This window comes from Lepisosteus platostomus, chromosome 9 (genome assembly GCF_059453375.1).
Source record: "Lepisosteus platostomus isolate fLepPlt1 chromosome 9, fLepPlt1.hap1, whole genome shotgun sequence".
In the NCBI taxonomy this organism is placed as follows: domain Eukaryota; kingdom Metazoa; phylum Chordata; class Actinopteri; order Semionotiformes; family Lepisosteidae; genus Lepisosteus; species Lepisosteus platostomus.
The window spans coordinates 56,533,075-56,554,572 of record NC_142619.1 but is presented as its reverse complement, the minus strand read 5'-3'; the positions used below and the strand labels follow the sequence as shown (position 1 = coordinate 56,554,572).

At 36.4% G+C, this 21,498-nt stretch overlaps 1 protein-coding gene across 4 annotated transcripts in view; it reads right to left on the bottom strand.

The window, feature by feature from the left end:
* shisal1a (shisa like 1a) overlaps positions 1–21,498 on the bottom strand; it is a 98,955-nt gene that overhangs the window by 16,230 nt on the left and 61,227 nt on the right. For 3 of the 4 annotated variants that reach the window (XM_088645742.1, XM_088645743.1, XM_088645746.1), the window contains one exon: positions 4,222–11,756. The exons of the other annotated variant lie outside the window; for it this stretch is intronic. In XM_088645742.1, the coding sequence (XP_088501868.1) occupies positions 11,747–11,756 (10 nt within the window). In that variant the 3' untranslated portion in view covers positions 4,222–11,746. Of the gene's footprint in view, positions 1–4,221; positions 11,757–21,498 lie in introns of those variants that run through there. 4 annotated transcript variants of the gene reach the window in all.

Sequence of the window (21,498 nt, the reverse complement as noted above, 5' to 3'; positions counted from 1 at the left end):
CACAGAGAGACACATTTTCTCTCCATTTCAGTCCTTAGTAGTAGATAAACAGCAATGAAAGAACTTAAACTTCTAATACTGTACGTTCATCCAGGGGATTTTAAAAAAATGAAATATGTTCTCATCTCTACCCTGTATTTTAAAAGGTAATGAGAAATTCCTGGTAGGTCCCTGTACTGTAGATTCTGTGATTAACCTACATGCTCAGAAAGCTAAATACAATATAATATATAAGAGCAGACATTTTAAAAACCATAAAATAATTTGAACATTCTTACTTTGACTTATCCCAGCTCCATTTGTTTGAACAGTTTGTTCAGAATTACTTTTTAATATTATTCCAGGACAAAGGACATAAAAAATTCATGATGCTTTGCTATTAGTTGGAGCATTTAAAATAACCCTCTCACAAGAATGAGGGCTAATATGAGAACATAATGGATACTCAAATGTATATTGATACACTTCAGGATCCTTACATGTTCATTTACAAAGAAATGTGGGCTATTAATATCTCTTAATCATCCCTCCATATGCGTTCTATGATGGACTTGCTTCCTGTCTATGGTACAATCCAGTCTTGTGTCCTGTGATTCTCTTATAGGATCTGGGTTGATGTGAACCTTAACAGAAATATTAAGAACAAGATTGCAGAGGGGATGAATGATTTTCTGCATCTTTTTCTATTACACCTTGGACCACAGAGATATATCGCAGCTGGGAGAGTATAAACTGAAATTGACACTAATTTAATAAATTCAGATAAGAGTAAATAAATGGCTTCCTTATGATGGATGGATGGCTCATCAAATATACTGAGACTTTACGGGTCCAGTAGATTTCGTACACCTCAGCATGGTACATTATAAGCAATGATTGGAGATTTGATCATAAACATATTACTTGCTATATTTAAAAGGCATTTTATCAGAGCAGATTGTAATTATGCATGTTGTTTACTCTAGAAACCAGAGGTACAGAGTAACAGCTGTAGCCTTTCCCTTAAGAGCACTAACAGCAGTGAACAAAAACACATACAGTACCACACAAGCACACATACAAATTACATTGGTGGTCTGAGGCAGCCTGCCCTACAGTATATTTCACTATGTAATGAAAAGAGTGACACCATGAAATCTCTTCTTTGCCAGTTTAGTTTTAAAGATTAAACTGACAAGGGTTAATATAACCTAATTTGTTAGGTTGTCAGTTTTGTTTAGGGACAAATTTGTTAATACAAACCAATTTTAACTTGTGCTGATGTTGGACTCCTCTGGAAAATATCTGTGTATCATTCAAGAAGGCACAGTTTACTTAGCCCTGACCCAAGGTTATTTGTGCTCTCTCACTATTAAACATGCTATAAAGGTAAAAACATTTTAGCATAATTGCTGTCCTAGTGTTATCCAATTACATAATGAGTCTTAAGATTAAATAATTTGAGATTTTGTACTTTTATGTAACCTTCTGCCATGTTTTTTTAAATATCCTCAATTCACACCTATTAAATTCACTCCAGTGAAAAACTATATGCAGTATACAGTATAGTGAAAAACTATATTGGTCATTATATTTGGTGACTTAAAAACACTTTATGAGGATTGAAGACAATTTTCAGAGGTAAACAGACAAGAACGAACAGTAGACACTTTTTTTCCTTTGTTAACACTAAGTATGTATTGTGGCTATGTACAGTATGATATGGTAGGGAAATGTAATAAGTGAATAGGCCTTCGAGGAATTCATTGCTGGAAACTACTGAACATCTTTTCAACTTCTGAGTGTGATATACTGTAAACCCTAACAAGATAAGTCTACTTGAAAGAGAAGGTTTATTGCAACTTAGTTGGCTACACATCAAGGAAATGCTGATTTTGTGAAAAGAGTTTAACTTAAGCATTCTGACCTTTCTTTTGAAAGACAAGTTTGTCAAGGTTTAGCCTTGTTTTTAAGCCTAGCCTAGCTCAAGGCTGTGGTTCGCATGGGGAAACCAGATTTCCATTTTGTTTAGTGCTTTATAGCTGATCAATAAAGTCTTATAGTCAATCCTGTATTTTACTCGGATCCACTGCAAAGACAGCACTGTTGAGCTATTAGGAGATCTTAGCTCTGTTTTTATAAAGACATCAGCAGCATTCACCACCAAGGTAGAGGAGGTTACATTCCAGGCCGGTAGACGTAACAAAAACACCATTTCTATCACTCAATTTGTATGACAAATGCAGACACATATGCAACTGCAATGCCACCTCATTTCTGCACCTTTTAAGAAGTTGGTCCTGTTCTTTCCTACTGTAAAGCCTCAGTGATCCTAGTTCTTATTTGTTGGTCCCCTCCAGGGACAGCCACACCTCCATCTGTTACTCCTCCCTTGTCTCTGCTCAATCATGTTCATCACAGAAGAATTTATGACCTAAACTTTCTCCAATAATCCCCAGGCACTGGACTCAACTCAATTAACTTTGTTGTCACCCAATTCTCAGTCTTCTCTCCAACTCTAAACTCACTTTTTACCAAACACCAGGTCTTCACTTTCCCAGTTGGGCCTGTGAAAAAAAAAAGAGGCTCTCGGTAACCGACACTTGGATCTCCGACACAGCGGCAGTGGGATTTTTTTATAGTTGCTATTTTCTCACTTGGAGACTGCTCATGGCCAAGAACAGGCAGTACCCAAGATTCAACTGGTGCCATCTTGACTCCTTTCTTAGTTGTGTGGAGAAGATACACTACTGTTTCACCAGGAAATGACATGCTCCAAAAGCTAATGCCTCCACACTTTTTCCCCAGGCCGAGAAGCTGGGATACTCCATAGTACAACTTAAACTGTATTTTCTTATGCTTCCCTAGCTCACCGAATTCCATTGGCTTGTAAGCCTGCAAAATCCTTGCTAGCAAGCATTTCCTCCAACCCCTACTTAAGTCTAGGCTGGAGCTTAAACTAAAAGCCTTTGCCTCCCAACCAGCTTTAAAAGCCTCTCAATTAGTATGAATCATTCCATACAGAGCCTATCCCAACAGCTCCTTTTGTCTCACGTGGAAGTTCACTCACGCTGAGCGCAAATTATTTATTTAGACCAGCCGTGGCTCATTCTGCAGGTTTTCCCCAATTAAAAAGGCTGCATACGACAAGGTCTGAATTTTGAGACAAGATGGTTGCTCTCTCACAGAGCCACCTCTCACTATATCACACTGTGATAGAAAGTACCCTATTTTAGGGTCCTTTACTGTAGCTGAGCTCAAATACAAAAACATCCATAGATAAAACCAATTTTAGACATCCATATTTTGATGCTGACAAAACAATTTAACAAGATGTGTATACTTAAACACTCACCAGGTTTCCCATGAATATACAACTGTAAGCCATCAATATAGAAGTGAATATCTGGCTTGTGTTTGTGACAGTCACGGCTCTGCGCGGAGTCGTGCCCCCCGCCGCCCGTTCCGGCCCCCACACCTGGGGCGCAAACCCGGGTCTCCAGTGTAACTTAACAGGGCACCAACCGTGTGAGCTAAAGGAGACCTCCCTCAGCCCAGGCAGCTGAGGACCCCGCTACGCGCAGTGAGGGCGCTGACGTCACCACACCAGCTCCGCTACATGTTTATGACTCAACTCTTAGGTCATTACATGCATGCATTTTATCTCTTTATACATAAAGATGATAGTAATACCAACAAGAGATCGTATTTAGTATAAACAAAGTACTGTACTGTACAAACACCTACAGGAGACGATATTGAATGAAATCAAGTATTGAAAGCACGTTTGATTCATTTACATCTGCTGAAGAAAAAGTAATTACAGATTTGTTTGGAATTTTTGTTAAAATCCCTTGTTTTGTGCATGTGTTTTGTTAAAGTCTGCCTATTTGGGGAATTAAATTAAATTGTTAGGTGCAAATTTATCCACAGAAGGAACAAATGCACACTATACGTAACATAATTCTGAAGTTTGGGAAGCTATGCATGAAAAGGATTTGGGTATTTCTGTAGATTCTTTCACATCCTCATCAAAACAATGTGGGGAAACCATAAAAGAGAAACTGAATACTGAGTACAGTATGTAGGAAGAAATGTGGAATTTAAACTCAGGCAAGTTAAAGTCGAGCTTCACAGTGCTTAGTTAGACCTTGCACAATATTGTGTTCAGTGTTGGTCACCCTACCACAGAACATGATATATTAACTTTAGAAAGAAGTCAAAGAACAGCAAGAAGAGTGATTCGTGGTTTGAGGGTCATTTATTGTCATATATGCAGAGGTTAAAGGAGCTAAATATGTTTAGCTAAGAACAAAGGAAACTGAGAAGAAAGCATATAAATATTAGCATAAATAGGGTTAGCCCAGGGGACTATTCAGCCTTGCATGGCAAATCAAGGTCACAGGGTAATTATTGTAAACTTAAAGGGGATTAATTTAGAACAGAGAATGTGAAATACTGCTTTGCACACAAAGCTTTATCTGGAACAGGCATCCAAAGCCAAATTAATGAGCCTTAAACTGCAGGCTTTTTAAAGGAATGGCTGGATGAACTTTTAGATTCAGTTAGCTACTCCATAACCAAATCAGAGATGTGCCAAAATACTTTCTCTTGTTTGCAACCTCTCTTATGTACTTAGGTTGAAGAGTTACACCAGAGGTGAAGAAGGATGGGTCTTTTAATTATTTTATTTAAATTCATAATTGCGTTGCTGTACTCACTAATTTCAATCATCCTCAACGTTTAATGCACAAATTAGCTTCTTCTATGATATTGATTGATCTGAGATTCAGGCTTGCGAGACTGATCCAAGCATGGTTTTGTAAACACATTTGATGCCCTCATTAGACATATAAAGTCTTCTGTATTCTGGACAATCAATAAAATATGTCCACAGCACACCAGTAATCACATTTCCTGAGACTTACTGCTCCACATCCATTAAATAAATAAAATTACATTGCTAGTCATTACATTAGGTTTTATGTTATAGAGAAATTTCCCACTCATTATGTTACAGTATTTTTCGACAAATAGATGGATCTAAGGAAATACAGACAATACTACAAGCATTAGCCTACTGTTAGTTTTCAGTTCCTTTTCTGGATTTTAAGAGAATTTATTTCCTGTGCTGCAAGGAAGCAATTCCCAGTCAGCATACAAACTTCACCCTGGGGAGTTTGCTTTGCCCCTCTAAAGTGATTTTCACATGGCTGCCAGGGCTCCAGGCTATACTATACAGCCATGCTTGTTTTTTATACCGATTTTATTTCTGTGCACTGGATGTTTTTAATCTTCTGCATTGTGCATGTGAACTGCAGAGCCTCAGGGAGGGCAACATGAGAATGAAAAGCAATTTAAAACCACTTATTTGTTTTTGCTTATTCCTTTGTAGAGTTTTCTTTGTTCACCCATAAAATACATAAGTCTCATACATAAAATACACACGTCTCATAAGATTAATATTGTAACGGGCATGTTCTGTAAAATTGCTTAACAGTTGAATAGGTTTTCCTAATTTTGAACAAACATTCCTATTGTCTTATCTTTTACACTTTCATGTTTATCCATACAATAAGGTCTGGTAAAGGCATACTGTGTACAGTGCATATTCAGTGCTGAGACAAAAAGTTAGTGAACCCCTTCAATTATTTATTCTTACATATTTAGGACCAAAATCAAAATGAGATATTCATGAAAATCTTAATAAAACCTGAAGATAACCTGAACAACATGAAGATAGAATATATATTTGCATTATTTAATTAACAAAAATAATCCAACAGTAAAAAACATTGTGTGAATAAATACAGTATTTGAACCTTTAGATTCAGTGTCTGATGGGAGCTCTTTTTGTCTCATAGATTATTGCAATAAGATTTTTTTCAGTATCTCACCTCAGAAATTTGGGCCCATCCGTCCTTATGGAGGAATGAACAGCTTGTTTCAGATCTTTTCATTCATTTCAATGAAGATTCATTGGTCTTTTACCTGGCCAATCCAAAAATGTGAAATTTCCTCTTTTTCAGCTATGTTGTTGTGGATTGGCTACAACATTAATGTGTTGTCCTGCTCCATGACCAATTTTCAGTTCAGCATCAAAAGACAAATGGACAGCCTGACATTCTGTTTCGGAATGCCCTGATACAATTCATGGTTCCAGCAGTGAAGGCAAGTAGTCTGGGTCCTGAGGGAGCAAATTATCTCCAGAACTCTCGCCATATTTCATGATCAGAATGAGTTTCTTCTGTTGGAAGAAACTTTAATTTCATTTTGGCCCCAAAATTAAACTTTTGACTCTGACTTCTCTGTTCAGAGAACTTTCTTCCTGTAGTCTTGTGGATCATCCTCTTTGGCAAGCTTGAGACAAGCAGCAATGTTTTTTCCCTAATGTTTACGAATGGTTTTGTAAGACTCTTGTGACAGATGTGCATTAATAACTCTTTTTGATTGCAGGTCCTCTGAAATTTCTTTTGATTATGGAATGATGCTTTTTCATGAATCTGTACGTTGAAGATCAAACTAATGACGTTTTGACCATTATAGTATATACAGGTACTGTAGGACAAGACTACTTAAATACAATCCTTATTTACCTGTTACCTAATTATTTAATCAATATCAATATTTAATACAAATCAAGCCCTACTTTGTATTAAGTACACAAGTGGTTCACTTATTATTTCATACACTGATTCTTAATAATGTTTCCTACTGCATACATCCTTACAGATACATCTCAAAATAGACTGAACTGGTAAATAAAAATCCTTTTTGTTATTTAAGAAAAGACCAGTTTCCATTAAATAAGGACATCATGGTAAGAAATATAAATTTTCATAGCTATATTGCAGGTATACAAACATTTCTTGGGTACACAATTACTTCTTATCATACTGTATTACAACCCTTTGGATACAGAAATGCTTTATGAAATCTTCAAATATCAAATTTCTTCTTGTTGCATATGCAGTACAAAACGTATTACATTATTACATTATTACATTAAAAGCACAACAGCAATTAATACATATTACTGTAAGCAAAGTAGGCAAACTACATCCCTTACATGCTTTGCAGCATAATTCCCATTAAACTTCATTAGGATTCACCAGGGAAAAACAACCTTGAACTCCAGCATTCAGTTTTCACTGTACCTCGTCTGCACTGTTGAGCAGGTATATTAAAGAGAGTTGAGTCAGTCAGCGAGTGGGTAGAGTGGAGTGCAGTAAGAAAGGGAGCTCAGCGAGAGAGACACAGGGTGAAGCCAGAGAGAAAACAAAACAAAGAGAGAACTGTAAACCAAAAGAACTGGTATCAGTGTGGACCCTTAGGGATCTTATTTCTTCCCTCATACTGTAAATATTCCACCAAGCCAGTGATTGAGAAAGAAAGATACAACATGATTTTGACACACGGGCCTTTGTAATCAATAAAAACAATGGTTTGTTTCTCGTAAGGACTTTGGAGAGATCACAAACTTATATTTCTCAGCAATGTAATGAAGAAAACCTCTGGGGGAATGTTTGGGATAAACATCTAAGCAAGATCATCCTTTTTAAAAGGCAGGTTTGTCCTAGGCCAAACTGCCAAACATAACTTAACAACCTTCCATTGAATTTCTATGCTCATTAAAATGTCTGTATTAAAGAGACAGCATGAATGAGAGAATTAAACTGAAGGCAGTTTCTTGGAAATGATATACAGTATTGTGTTTACAGAACCTCTGATTATCAGTCTCTGTGGAACATCTGAGAAGAAAACCAGGTGATGAATAATGTGTATTGTGGGCCAGACATTAAATTGTCTTGAACTGTTCTGGTTGTTCACAGGTGCATCAAGCAATAATGATATAATTATCTAAAATATATTTAGATATTTCATTAACTCTGTTCAGACTCTGGAATCCAACAGCTACATCTGCATATCCACAAATCTCTCTCTCAATACAAACAGATTAAGCTGGAGATACAATTTTTCTAGAAAGTCTGTAATTCTTACATAACATGCATATTGTACCATGAAAAAAATACCACATAAAATATTTATGGGCAATTTTAAATGTAAAAAATCAATTGGCACATTTAATATGAAACTCATTTGTTCTCAATTTTGGACAGTAATCATGACTGAAAATAATTTATTGACAGCAGAACAAATAAGCATATTCAGGTGTTCAGACCTCTAAGTTCAGAAGTGTTTAAAAAAAGCAACAAAATAGTTTGAATAGTATGTCAGTAATCTTGAAATGGCAGTTGCTCAACTAAACGTAGGAAAAACCATCCAAAAAAGTAGCAGAATGACAGTTTAATGTGATAGAAAAGAACTTTGTGGGCTGTTATTGATAAACAAAAGAAAACAGGAACTAATACAAATTGTACCAGGTATGGAGGATGTAGCAAAACTCTTGCAACATGTGAAAGGAGAAAACTTCATGCAGCCCGCCAAGAAGAAAATGCACAAGTGAACAATAAAATGACACTTTAACAAGCAGAATGTCCATAGGCAGAACCCAAGCTTCAAAGGAAAATTCCATTTACACCAAAACACAGTGGCTCATCAAGCAATAATTGATAGTAGTGAAAAGCCTCACAAGAATTCACAAGCAAATCATTTCACCCTGAGCATAACTGAAGGTCCTACTGCTACCTACAATAAAGTGACGCTCAAGTTAATAGAATTAATATTGTAGGACATCCGGTTAGGATGCAGACGGGAATGGCAGCATAATACGGATCACCGCCCAGCAATTTTGTAATAAAGCCCTGAAAACTTTATTTTTTCTACATTACGTTTGAAAAAATAATAACTATGGCTATAGGGGCTGTCAGGAGAAGCAGGAGAAAACTACCAACAGTGGAAAATGTCGAAACTGCGACTTCTGACCGCAGTCTGAGCAGCTCAGCGAGTTCTGAACAAGATGGCACAGACTCCAGTCTTCAGAAAATATTACACGAACTTAGAGACTTCAGACAGGACAATAAAGAGCAGCTTGCGGATATTAAACAGGAACTGAGCAAGGTTAATAAGAGACTGGATAAGGCAGAGGGAAAGATCGAAGAAGTAGAAACAAGGATCTTAACAGATACTGTGATAAAGAAACTCTTGCAACAACAAATTACTTTGGAAACGAAATTAACAGACCAGGAAGGAAGATTGTGCCAGGAAAACATTCGGATTTACAGAATCCCCGAAGAATCGGAGGGTCACTGCATGGTCACCTTCCTTGAAAATCTGCTGAGGGCGAAACTTGATTTACCGAAGGATGTGGAACTGGGAATTGAAAGGGAGCATAGAGCATTAGCGCCGAGATCTAGAGGCCCTGACGCCAAACCGCGCTCCATTGTCACCAAGTTTTTAAGCTAAAAGATGAAAGAGGATGTGTTGCGTAAAGCTTGACAAAAGAAATAACTTTTCCATAATAACAAACGATTTTATGTGGATCATGATTACCCCCCGACAGTACTCAAAAAACATATGGAATATTGTTAAGTAAAAAAGGTGCTGAAATTGCAGAAAATAAAATTTCAGACTCCATTTCCAGCGAGGCTACGGGTGTTCTATGAAGGCGGCACCTGCCTATACCATTCAGCAGCAGAAGCCACAAAGGACATGGCAGAGCGGGGACTTAAAGTACGAGTTATACCGCCAGCGCCTACACTGGAAGAAGAAATCGAGCGACTGTTTACTTGGCAGATGGGGTGGCCCTGGGAAAGACCAATATAGGGAGAAGCTACAGAGTTTCAGGCGGAAATCCCCTTCGCAAGATTGAAGAAAATGGATACAGTGAGTTGTTAAAAGTTGGCCGGGATTTAATTGTTTAGGTTTAAGTTTCCAGCTATGTTTAAGAGAATTTGTAAATGTCGGGATAGATATCTGGTGATTACGACTAGAGCGACTTTTAATTTTTCTGGTTACCCTTTTTTTTCTTTGTATAATATAAGTTTGGATTTGCCATCGTGCCGCCTGGTCAAGGGCCCTCCTTCAGAGGAGAAGGAGGACTTCCCTAACGGACTTTTTTTTTTTAAAAAAAAGAGAAGCTCATACAGGGTTCATTTGAAAAGAATCCCACAGTTGGAAGGAAGTACTGTAAACGAGACGGAGATGGATACAGTTTTGTTTAAGATTGTTTGGTTAATGTTTTTGTTTACTGTGTTTTTTGTTTGTGTTGCATTATAAGAAAAAAATGATGGGAAGAGGATGTTTAACAATATGAAACATATGTCATATGAGAGATAGTTTGAAAGTTCTACCACTTACATAAAATATGTCCAAGAAAGACCTTAAAATAGCTACATTTAATGTTAATGGAGTACTTAACCCTATTAAGAGAAGTAATATTTTGTCTAAAATGAAGCAAGAAGGGGCTCATATTGCTTTTTTACAAGAAACACATTTGAGTGTATTGGAACATGAGAAATTAAGGAGAATGGGTTTCTCAAAAATCTATTTCTCCTCATATAAATCTGGCCATAGGAGAGGAGGTTCAATTTGAGTTGCTTACAGAAGTTAAAGATAAGGAGGGGAGATATGTATTAGCATTGGGAAAAATGGAAGGGGACTTACTAACATTACTTAATGTATATGCCCCACCTTGTAGTGATTTTAATTTTATAAAAACATGTTCGATTTGATGGTTAGTGGACAAGGGATAGCGATTTGTGGAGGTGACTGGAATGTGCATCTTAACCCCAGGCTCGATTCTACAAATATATCTTCTCAGAGAGATAAGTCATTGCATAACAAGATTAATGTACTGATGGGGGAAATGGGATTAATAGATCTTTGGAGAGATTTCTATCCAAGTGGTCGGGATTACACTCACTATTCCTTCCCTTATTCAGTATATTAAAGGATTGATTATTTTTTTAAACACACAAGAGATAGACATACTGTAGGATTCAACATTGCGATATAGGTAGAATTGATTTTTCACAACACGCTCCATACGATTAAGTCATAATCGTGGAAATACAACATGGAGGATGAACTCCAGTCTGTTGAACGATCCACAATGTAAAGAACAGATAAAACAAAAAATAAAAATATTTTTGGAGGAGAATGATAATGGGGAAGTGGGACCAGAGATGATATGGGACACATTAAGGGCAGTTAAATTATTTCTCTGAGAAGTCATAAGAAGAAGGTAAAGCAATTACAATGATCTAATCTTAATATAAAGTTAAAAGAGTTGGAGAAAAAACATAAAGAAAAACAGGATTCACAAATCATGCAAGAAATAGAGGCTTAGAAAAAAATAGATGTCTTATATACATAGGAAATTGAAAATATATATATATTTACTAGACAAACATATTATGAGTCAGGGTCAAAATCACTAAAGCTGTTGGCAAGAAAATTAAAAAAACAACAGACCGATAATACAATATATAAAATAAAGGACCAGAACTGTAATGGTGTATTATATAAATGGGAAGAAATCCAAAACACTTTTACAAAATATTACGGAAAATTATATACATAACCCCATTCAGAAAGTGAAGAAAAGATAGATACTTTTTTGGAATCTCTTAGTCTACCAACTCTTACGGAAGATCAAAATAATATATTAAAAGCAAAGATAACACCAGAAGAATTGAATTCAGTGATTACGAGCCTCAGAGCTAATAAATCACCTGGAACTGATGGTTTTAATTCGGAATGGTATAAAACCTTCCGAGCAGAATTAATACCAAATCTTCTTTCTGCTTGTAACTTGGCATTAATTGATGTAAAAATGCCCCCATCATGGAGAGAGGCCATCATCTCAGTTATCCCTAAGGAGGGGAAAGATAGATTAGATTGTGGATCGTTCAGACCAATCTCAGTCCTTAATGTGGATTATAAAATTTATACAGGAAGTTAAAATTTATACAGTTTATTCAAGATAGACAAACTCGTGAAAACATTTGACACACATTGCATATCATGAACCATATTCAACAACATAATTTAGAAGCTTCTTTGATGAGCATAGATGCTGAGAAAGCTTTTGACTCTGTTAGTTGGAAATACCTCAATAGGGTCTTAGGTAGGTTTGATTTTTGTGAAAATATTATCAAAGGTATTCAACCTTTATATGATAGACCAACAGCACAAATTAAAATAAATGGTTATTTATCTGATAGAATAACTTTAGAACGAGGGACTAGACAAGGCTTTATCTCCATTGCTTTTTGCTCTATATATAGAGCCACTCGCCCATTGGATACGACAAAATAGAAAAATAAAAGGTATTTCTTACAGGGGAATGAGCACAAGATAGCACTGTATGCTGATGACATTTTGTTATATCTGGAGGATCCCACTAGTTCATTTCCAGAACTAATGAAACTCTTAGATAGCTTTGGCTTGCTGGCAGGCTATAAAGTTACAGTAAATGTTCAAAAAACACAAATTCTAACTTTTAATTACAACCCTCCCAATTTGTTAAAAAGCAAATACCACCTTAAGTTGGACCAAAGTTCAATGAGATATCTAGGAGTCTATTTACCAAAAGATATTTCTGTATTAGCAACAATTAACTATGGACCCCTTATAACTAAAATTAAAGCAGATATATTGAAATGGAACCTAATCCCCTTTATGAGGTTTCAGTTCTAGAATTGAATCTGTAAAAATGAATCTACTGCCCCGATTACTCTTCCTATTTCAAGCTCTCCCTGTAGACGTCTCTGCAAAACAATTTTCAGAATGGGATAAGATGATTTCTAGGTTTATTTGGCAGGGGAGAAAACCTAAAATTAGATTCAAAACATTGCAACTTTCAAAAGATAAAGGGGGTATGGCTTTACCAAATTTGAAAGATTATTATTATGCATCTCAAGTTAAACCTCTCATTAATTCTTGTAATCCAGAATATCAAGCCAGATGGAAAGATATTGAATTATCCCTTGTAAATAGCCTCCCAATTCGGGCATTATTAGGTATTAGGAATTTAGACAAAATTACTGAAAAAATATTCAATCCATGGATAAAGTTTCAACTAAGGACATGGAATACGATCACAAAAGAGTATAATTTCGGTGAGGCAGTAAAGATACTCAGATGGTGCGCCTAGAGTTTAGACCAAATAAATTGGATAATAGATTTAAAATTTGGATCACAAAAGGAATAACTGCATTTTGTAATATAATGGATAAGAATCAGTTACAAATTTTTCAGTATTTGAAGGAGAAACACAATTTGGAGAATTCCGATTTTTATAGCTATCTTCAAATGCGCCACTAATTTAATAAGGAGATTATAAGGGGAGACTTAGATATTGTTAATGACGGGACAGTGAAAATAGTTACAGAAGCCTACAAATCAGAATTAGGTAAAGGTATTATATCTAGATTATATAAAAGTGTTATGGAAAATAATTCATATTCTATATAGTATATACAGTAAAAAAAGAAATGGGTGAAAGAAAGTGAAGTTAGAATTTCGAATGAAGAGTCGCTTAAAATTTGTGAATTTCAACTCAGATGTACTAACTCACATTTATGGAGAGAGATTTGCTGGAAAAACATTGTTCGATTTTTCATTACTCCGAGTCAGAAGGCGCACCATATTGAGAAAAAGTCTAAATAATGGAGACAGTGCGGAAACCAAGGTAATCATTGGCATATATTCTGGAATTGCCCTAAAATAAGGCTTTTCTGGAAGGAGTTACATGAGGCCCTGGAAACTATATTTGAAAGGAAGGTACTCTTTACACTTGAGGCTTTGTATTTTGGTAAACTGGATTTTGATTGGAGGGGAACTGATGAATATTTGTATGAAATCCTTATATCAGCAGGGAAGAAAGCTATAACAAGAAAGTGACTTCTCCCAGATTTACCAACAATGAATGATTGGATTGAATTAATAAAGGAAATATATATAATGGAAAAAATAACATTTTCACTAAAATGACAAATGAAAAAAATTGTCAAATATTGGTCTAGATGGGTTCAGTACATTAAACCTTTAAGGTCAGATTTTGTTGAGATACAAAATAACTTAAATTTAATAAGGTACATTTACATAGTCTCCTCCCTTTTCATATTCATAAATGTATACATCTCTATTCTTTTGAATGTATATAGTTTTGTTAAAAAGTTATATAATTGTAAAATACTAGAGGAACAACAGGAATTTTTGCCTGTGATGTAAGGCTGAATAATGGTGGTTTATATGTAAAATGGTTTTGTTTTGTTCTCTAAAATATTTTTTTTTTAAAAAAGAATTAATATTGTAACTTACATCTCAGTTCCCTTTTTTCATTTTCATTTTCGCTTGTGCATTTGTGTCACATTTTTAGCTTTTGTTTTGGGTTGTAATGACATTAACAGGAAAAGCAAGGGTCCAAGTTATTATTTGTTCTCTTTCTCTCATGTATAACACAGCTTCTTTTAATTCATCGAAGTGTGAAATTATTTCATAATCAACATAAAATGTTAAAACAAGAAACTTAGTCAAAATTAAATGGATTTGTTTTACTTTTACCATTATCATAGCTGTTATTTAGTGGGATTGAGACAATGGAAGGTTATAAGAGAGTCAGGAAGTGCAGCGTATTTTCCTACATAACAATCAGACAAGAACTGAAGCATATATTATACAGTATTAGAGCGCTCTTCCCTAATATTTAAATAAGCATGGAAGCTGAAATTGTTTTGCATGGCAGAGCATAATTAATTTACTAGGCTTGGAAGACTGAGTGCATCAGCTTCAAATTAGATTAAAAGGTTTGGCCCAGGGGTCTGTCACGGAGATCCTGACAGAGAAAAAATCCTGTCATGCTGAAAAGGGGCTACACAGGAGCAATTTTACATGAGCTAAAATGTGTGGCTTCCACAGACTAAATAAGAGATTGCTTCCTTTTTACTAAAATAAAAAGCAAGGAAGGTTTGAGGCAGAAATATCTTCTTTTCTAACCCAAAAAGGAAAGTGATGCCTGCACCCTTTCCAAACAAAGGATGGGACTGATGACAGGCAACTTGTAGAGACCAAAACAAAAGAAGGATGTTTTAAAAAAACAGATATGGTTTTCATAGTTTTTACTAGATTAAACTGATTCGGTTTATAGTTTCTGGGATTAAGTGGCGACCAGGAACCATTTAAACAACATCCTCTCGTTAGGAAGTCTGCTATGAACTGTAACTTGTGGCTTTGCTAAGACCAGGCACTGACTAAAACAAAAAAGAAGGACAAAAAAAAAACTATCCCTAACATGAACAGCTCTTTGAAACTGCCAGTCTTCTAACTTTGATAAACCCATTCATCCTATGTTCTCATTTATAGTACGCAAGTCAAATTGTTTAGAAAATGTAATTGACAGCAATAACTATAGTTTTGTCCTCAGTTTTTTTAATTGTTTCTGTTTGCTCATCTCCTTTAGCAACTGTCCAATAAATTGTGTAGACTGATACTGAACATAGTTACTAAATTGTTCAATGGAACCCAACAGGACGATCAGCTATAATTCTCTCTCTAATTAACTGTGTTTAGGATTTGATATTCTTCTTTTTCCTCTCATACAATCTAAGTTATTTTACCATTGCTGAAAATAAAATCTGAAAGGCTTTTTTTGCTGACCCTTGGAGTAACAATTCCAAAGGAGCTATAAAGCAAAATGATATAAACATGTGAATGATCTGATGGAAGAAACTTTGTCCTGCTTGGATGCCTTTGTTGTGCTATATTTACAGCTGTTTAATGTCTCTGAAATTCAGTTCCAGTCCTTAAATATCTCCAAGCCATTGAGATTGTGAGTGTTTGCACCACAGTGCATTAGACAACTAACACTCTGCTCATATTGTGCATTTTTTGAGTGTTAAAAAAATAACAAGCAAAACAACAGATTAGTGATTGCCCTCTGACCTGATGTATGCCTCTGATAAGTGCATAAGTTAAAGACATTAGAAATCAAAAGCAAAAAGGCAAGCGTCTACAAGCGTCTAAAAATGCAAACATTAAAATCTAGTGAAAACAACACATGCGTATTGAAAACAAAATTCTTAGTATGTTGCACAAGAAGCTTGAATTTAGACATCTGATATTCTGATTTTGAGCAATGTGTTAAAAGTAATGAGTCTATTAAAATGACCTTTGTGTCCTGATTTAAAAAACAGATATTTCTACTCATTAATCATAAATAGAAAATATGCCATATTCAGCATTAATACGACAGCATACTTAATCAGATAGTGAGCTGGAATCAGGATTTGGATGTCAGATCCCAATAGATGTCTGTGTAACTACTCTAACTGAATAAAGCCAGGCTCAGATGAATAACTGGCTTTAGGGGTTAGAGGGGTGGTTGTACAGTATCTCTTTGAATAACTACCTTGTATGAAGCAGACACAGGTGATGGCAGATGCAGATCTCTTAGTTGAGTTGTGTTTTCTCGGTACTGGTAGCTGAGAAGTACATTGCACAAGATTACAGTACTAGGTTTTAAGAGGATCCAAGGACACAGAGGGACTCACTGAACACTCATTTTAGTCTGCCTTGCTCCTGGGTGGGATGTGCTACTGATGATAAAAAAGATTTTAGCCATTGCGAATGATGTGAGAAACTAGTGAAAAAATGTAAATTGCTTAGAAACGGAATAAGGAGCACACAATACTAATTGAAGCAAAGGTTCTGGCATTACAACAGAAAGTTGACATGAAACAGATCCCAAAGCACAGTCTAAACAGCTTCCCATGTATTTAAGTCCACAGAGGGAAAAGTGCCCCTTTTGTCTCCACTGAAATGAAGAAAGAGGAGGAAATTTGGAGCATATGGGAAAAGATCTTTAGGAACAAAGATCTGAACAGAAAAAAGGAATTCTTGTTGCAAAAATAAAATCTAGTCAGGTACATTTTACAAATAAGATTCACTCAGTGATAGCAATAAGAAATATTTACTTCTATATGTCTGATAATTTGTATTTTTAAATCTGTTCTCTTACCAATAGGCCTAAATAAAGAGAATAAACCTCTAAACTCTTATTCACTTGTCATGAATTCTTCATCACCATTAACAATACACAACTATTCCCTTTGTATTAGTATATTGAAGTGATCTTTGCAAACCCACTCCGACTTTGGCAAATTCAATTATAACCTCCACTTTTGAATTAAATAAAACTTTGTTTTTACAAGATAAATAACAAAAATGGCTAATCCTGTTGAAATACACAACATTTAAAAATATAGCCTGAACTTTACAGACAGGATAACATTTTTTAAATTTTGGCTAAATCTTTTCTTGTACCAGTTTTATGAAGCTCTTTACAAACCTTGTACCCTTGTGCAAAAACTTTCTTGAATAAACCTGAGTAGATGTGCTGCTAAACCTCATATGTTTGCAAACTAGGATGAGGAACTGCTCTGAAGGCACACCAGTCTTTCCTGACGACACCACAAAATCAGATCAGTCCATCTCAATCAGAATTCAAATGTCATCAATTTTAAACTTGCATTTTACCATACTTGCTTCATCGTAGGTGGCATCTTATGACCACGGGTCTGAGCCTCGATCGTGTTACCAGCTGATTTTCATTGAGATTCCCAAAATACAACACATTATCTGAGCACAACCTATGGAAGGGTCATACCAGAGCTCGCCTCTCAGTGTCCATTTGCATTTGTGTGATACTGCCCATAAAAGTTGTGTCTCTCCTTCGATTGGGCCTGTATCTCTAGAATGGAGCTGTGTTGCCTGTGACTAGTCAAAAGATGAGTGTTTCAAAGGTTATTGAAATTAATTGATCCATGTCTTTTGAGATACTGTATGAGAGTGATATGAGCGATCTTTAAAACATGCTGGACTGGAGCTCTCCTGTCATGATTGCTAACCCCTCCTCTTAAGGGCGCTCCAGCCCTTCCTTGTTATGCCCCATTGTCTGCACCTGGTCCCTAATCCTGCTCCCCCTTAAAAGCCAGACGCGGACCTTACTCCTGGTTCCTCATTGATTTCCGTATCGTGAGAGCCCGGGGTCCTGCTGCGTCTGGCTCCGTTATGCTTTTAACTTTCTGTTCCTAGTTCCTGGTTTCCCTCGCCGGTTCCGACCCGGTTCCTGTTCCCCCCCTCCGGATGGATCGCCTGGCTATGGACTTCAGCCCTTGTTTCTGTTTACCCGTTTGGATTTCCTATATGGATTGTTCGCCTGGATTCACTTCCCCTGGACACCTGCACTGCATGGACACGCCCCCCCGTCTCCTGACCCTTCTCCTGCATGACCATTTTCCCCCTTGTGTCTTCACTATTCTGGATCGTGTCGTCCGCATAGGGCCCGGAAAGAACTGTATGTGACATCTCCAGGACCACAGAAGGTCACACATAGTCTAAACTATGCCATTGAGATCCACCTGCCCCATATCCACTACCACAGTCAAATAGACAGACTGTAATTATTTTTTATTTGTGGGGCCTTTTGATCATTCTCTGATTACTGCTGAAAAATATATAAAGCAAAACATTTGTTGTTTTTTAAAATCTGTAATATGTACTATGCATTATTAATTTATTTGTTTCTGTCATTTCAAATTATATGTTGCTTGAATGTGAAACATGGAGAAATGGAGAGTTTTTTTATTTCATAGAAAAAAAAGTAGCAACAAAAAAGGAATAATCAGACTTTACAATCTGACAGATTTCCAAGTACTGACTTTCATCAAAGGCAATTGAAACAGAAATTAGAGGTTATTAAGAACAGATGGATTTGTCTGGAATTCTATGCAGAATTTATGATGTGCTTTCTCTGTAAAAGAGTATGTAGTCTGAAGCCAAAGGTACAAGAGTTACTTTTCATGCTGTGGTGCTACTGCAAGTGGACAGCGGCATTTATAATTGATGAACTATGTTAAGGACACTCAACCTGCAGTCCTTCCAAACCACTCCACTGCAGTTTTTTGTTGTAACCAACTCTTTGATTGGTATCTTGATCCTGTTAATCACCAACTAAATAATTAAAGAGACTGTGCAACAAAGCTTACTGGAAGGGCCACAGGTTTAGTATCATTGGGCTAAAGGTCTCTGTCGTTTCTGTTGGTATTGCTAAAAATGTAATTTATCAGCATTATCATCATCATTAGCAGAATCGTAATACTATATATTATCATAATGTCAATAAGATAAGTAAGGGCAGCAAAAGTAGTAGCTGAGATAGCAGAAAAGATAACATAACATATAGTATAGCTAAAACTGGAGATTATGGAGTGAAGAATTGAAAAGGAGATGAATAGGCAGGCTAATAGGATGTAATTTGAACAGAGGCTTCAATTGTTTGAATGCCATATGTCCACACTGCTTGTCCAATTGTCCCAAGTTCAATGAAGTCTGAACATTCTTGTTGTCTGCCGAGAGCTCCTTTAATTAAAATTTCTGAGATTACCAACGACATGACCACTGGTATAGACACTTTTTTATTGTAGTAGGTGTGTATTTTTGTTTATCACTTTCAAACCCCTAAGTGTTAAACCAATGTATATATAGTACAACACTCCCTTCTCTCTGCAATATTGCTGTGTAACAAAACTGGGCATGGAGTATATGAGCTAATCACTTTGAGAATAACTATTTACTCTCACACACTTCATCACAATAATTCTTTCATTTCACTTCCCATGGAGAGATGTTTTGAATACTTTAAAGAATGTAGCACTGAGACACGAGCTCACAAAAAAAACTTTCACTTCAAAGCAGTTCCAGCACATTTTTCTAAGACAAGAAAATTACCTGGAAATAGCCAGTAATAGAAAAGCTATTTAGTACAGTCACTATGCATAATTTCCTTTTTATTTTTTTCAATAGTATTTTTTCCCTGGGTAACAGTTTCGTAATTGCATCTTGCTCTTTCTTGCTCTTCAATGAGTGGGTCTCCATCCCCAGATAGACTTGTGCCGTTTCCTACTTACTGCTCTTTTGTGCCATAGCCTCAGAATAGTCTACACTATTGGAGACTGTTCTTTTCTCTGTCTTATAGTATATTGTTATTTATATATTATATATTATAAGTAAATGCATACAAGCAATAAATCAGCATAAAAAGGGAATAATGTACTTCTAAATAATTATTTTACATTTCTGGAATGATTTTAATGATTGTTTAAACACTCTGTTCTAAAGGAATGATCCAACATCAACATATTACATTTTACACACACACTTCTTATTTTGTCTCCTAGGTAACAACAGTTAGGTTGGATATAATGTAAATTAAGGTTCTGTACTTCCTGTCTGGAGGAATTAATGGAAGACAGCAAGTAGTAGTATGTGTTGAAAAATGATGTTAATATCTGAAATGTCGATGCTGTGGGCCCACCATGTCAACAGTCGCAGTAGATAGCAACAACATTATGGACTGCCAATAAAAAGGCAAAGAAAAAAGTGAAGACGTTAAATTGTCAACAGAAGTGACACCCTTAAAATAATCTATCACGATAACTAACAGTAGCTACTGTATGAATTAGGTGAACAATTGGCAAGTTCCATCCTGAAGTACAAAGTGGACCCATACTGGTTGTAGATAACTGTTATAGATGCATGTGTCTGATCTGCAAGAAGAAGACACCATGCTGGTGTCCGGCCTGGCACAGTGTCAGACCTTGACTTCCTCTCTTTTTTCTGATTTCATCCCCTGTGGTCGCTTCACCTGTTCTGGTCCACATGCCACTGGTGGACCAGAGTCCCAGAACGCCTCCTTCTCTCCCTCAGCCTCTCCCCTAATGAACAACTAATCGCAGGTATGAACATTAACCTGTTCTCCCTTCTCCTCTGCATCATCAACCTTCCTGTGTTTGTTCCAGAGCTGAAAACTGTGGCTCTTTTTCCCATTACCCTAAAGTCTGCCAACCCCATCCCTTACAAACACCTGACAATCTCTGATTTCTGTCTCGCTTTTTCTAAAATGAACTTTGTCCATTACTCTTGATCTCATCATCTGTTTGGTGGGCTCACCTTTCATGAGTACCACACAGATTTTAGCTAAGCCCATAGCTCTCCTACAGTAATCACTTTTACTAAGGAGTGGTGGACAACAACTTCTATTGCCGTCTGTTCACTTGCATACTATCACCTTAGCTATTTGTAACTTTCCATCCCACACATTCCTGCAATGCAGTTCTTCTGCCTTATTGCCCTAAATTTTTCCCCTCTTATATCCTCCTAACCCTCTTCTGCTCCTCCAGATTGAAACACGTCCAGAGTCACCCTGTCATCATCTGTAACTATTTGAACTCCTCATGACCTTTCCTTCACGTACACATCTTATACTGGGGGGTGGGGGTGGGCACACACTTCTCCTCCCTGCCTTCAGTGACAGGATTCTGCTTCAAAATATTCAGTTCTCCCTAAATTACTCTTATGGCGCCTACTGTGTGCACCTCTATTAATATCTCTGCCCTCCCTTTTGAACTTTCACTCTACCTTATTCTGTATGTCACCCAGACACAGTACCTTGTCTGTGTTTTCAAGTTGTGCTGCATACAGATTTTGGCCATTAAGTAGGTGCTCATAATTCTTAAAAGAAACAAAAAGACAGAAAAAAAAGAAAATAGTAAC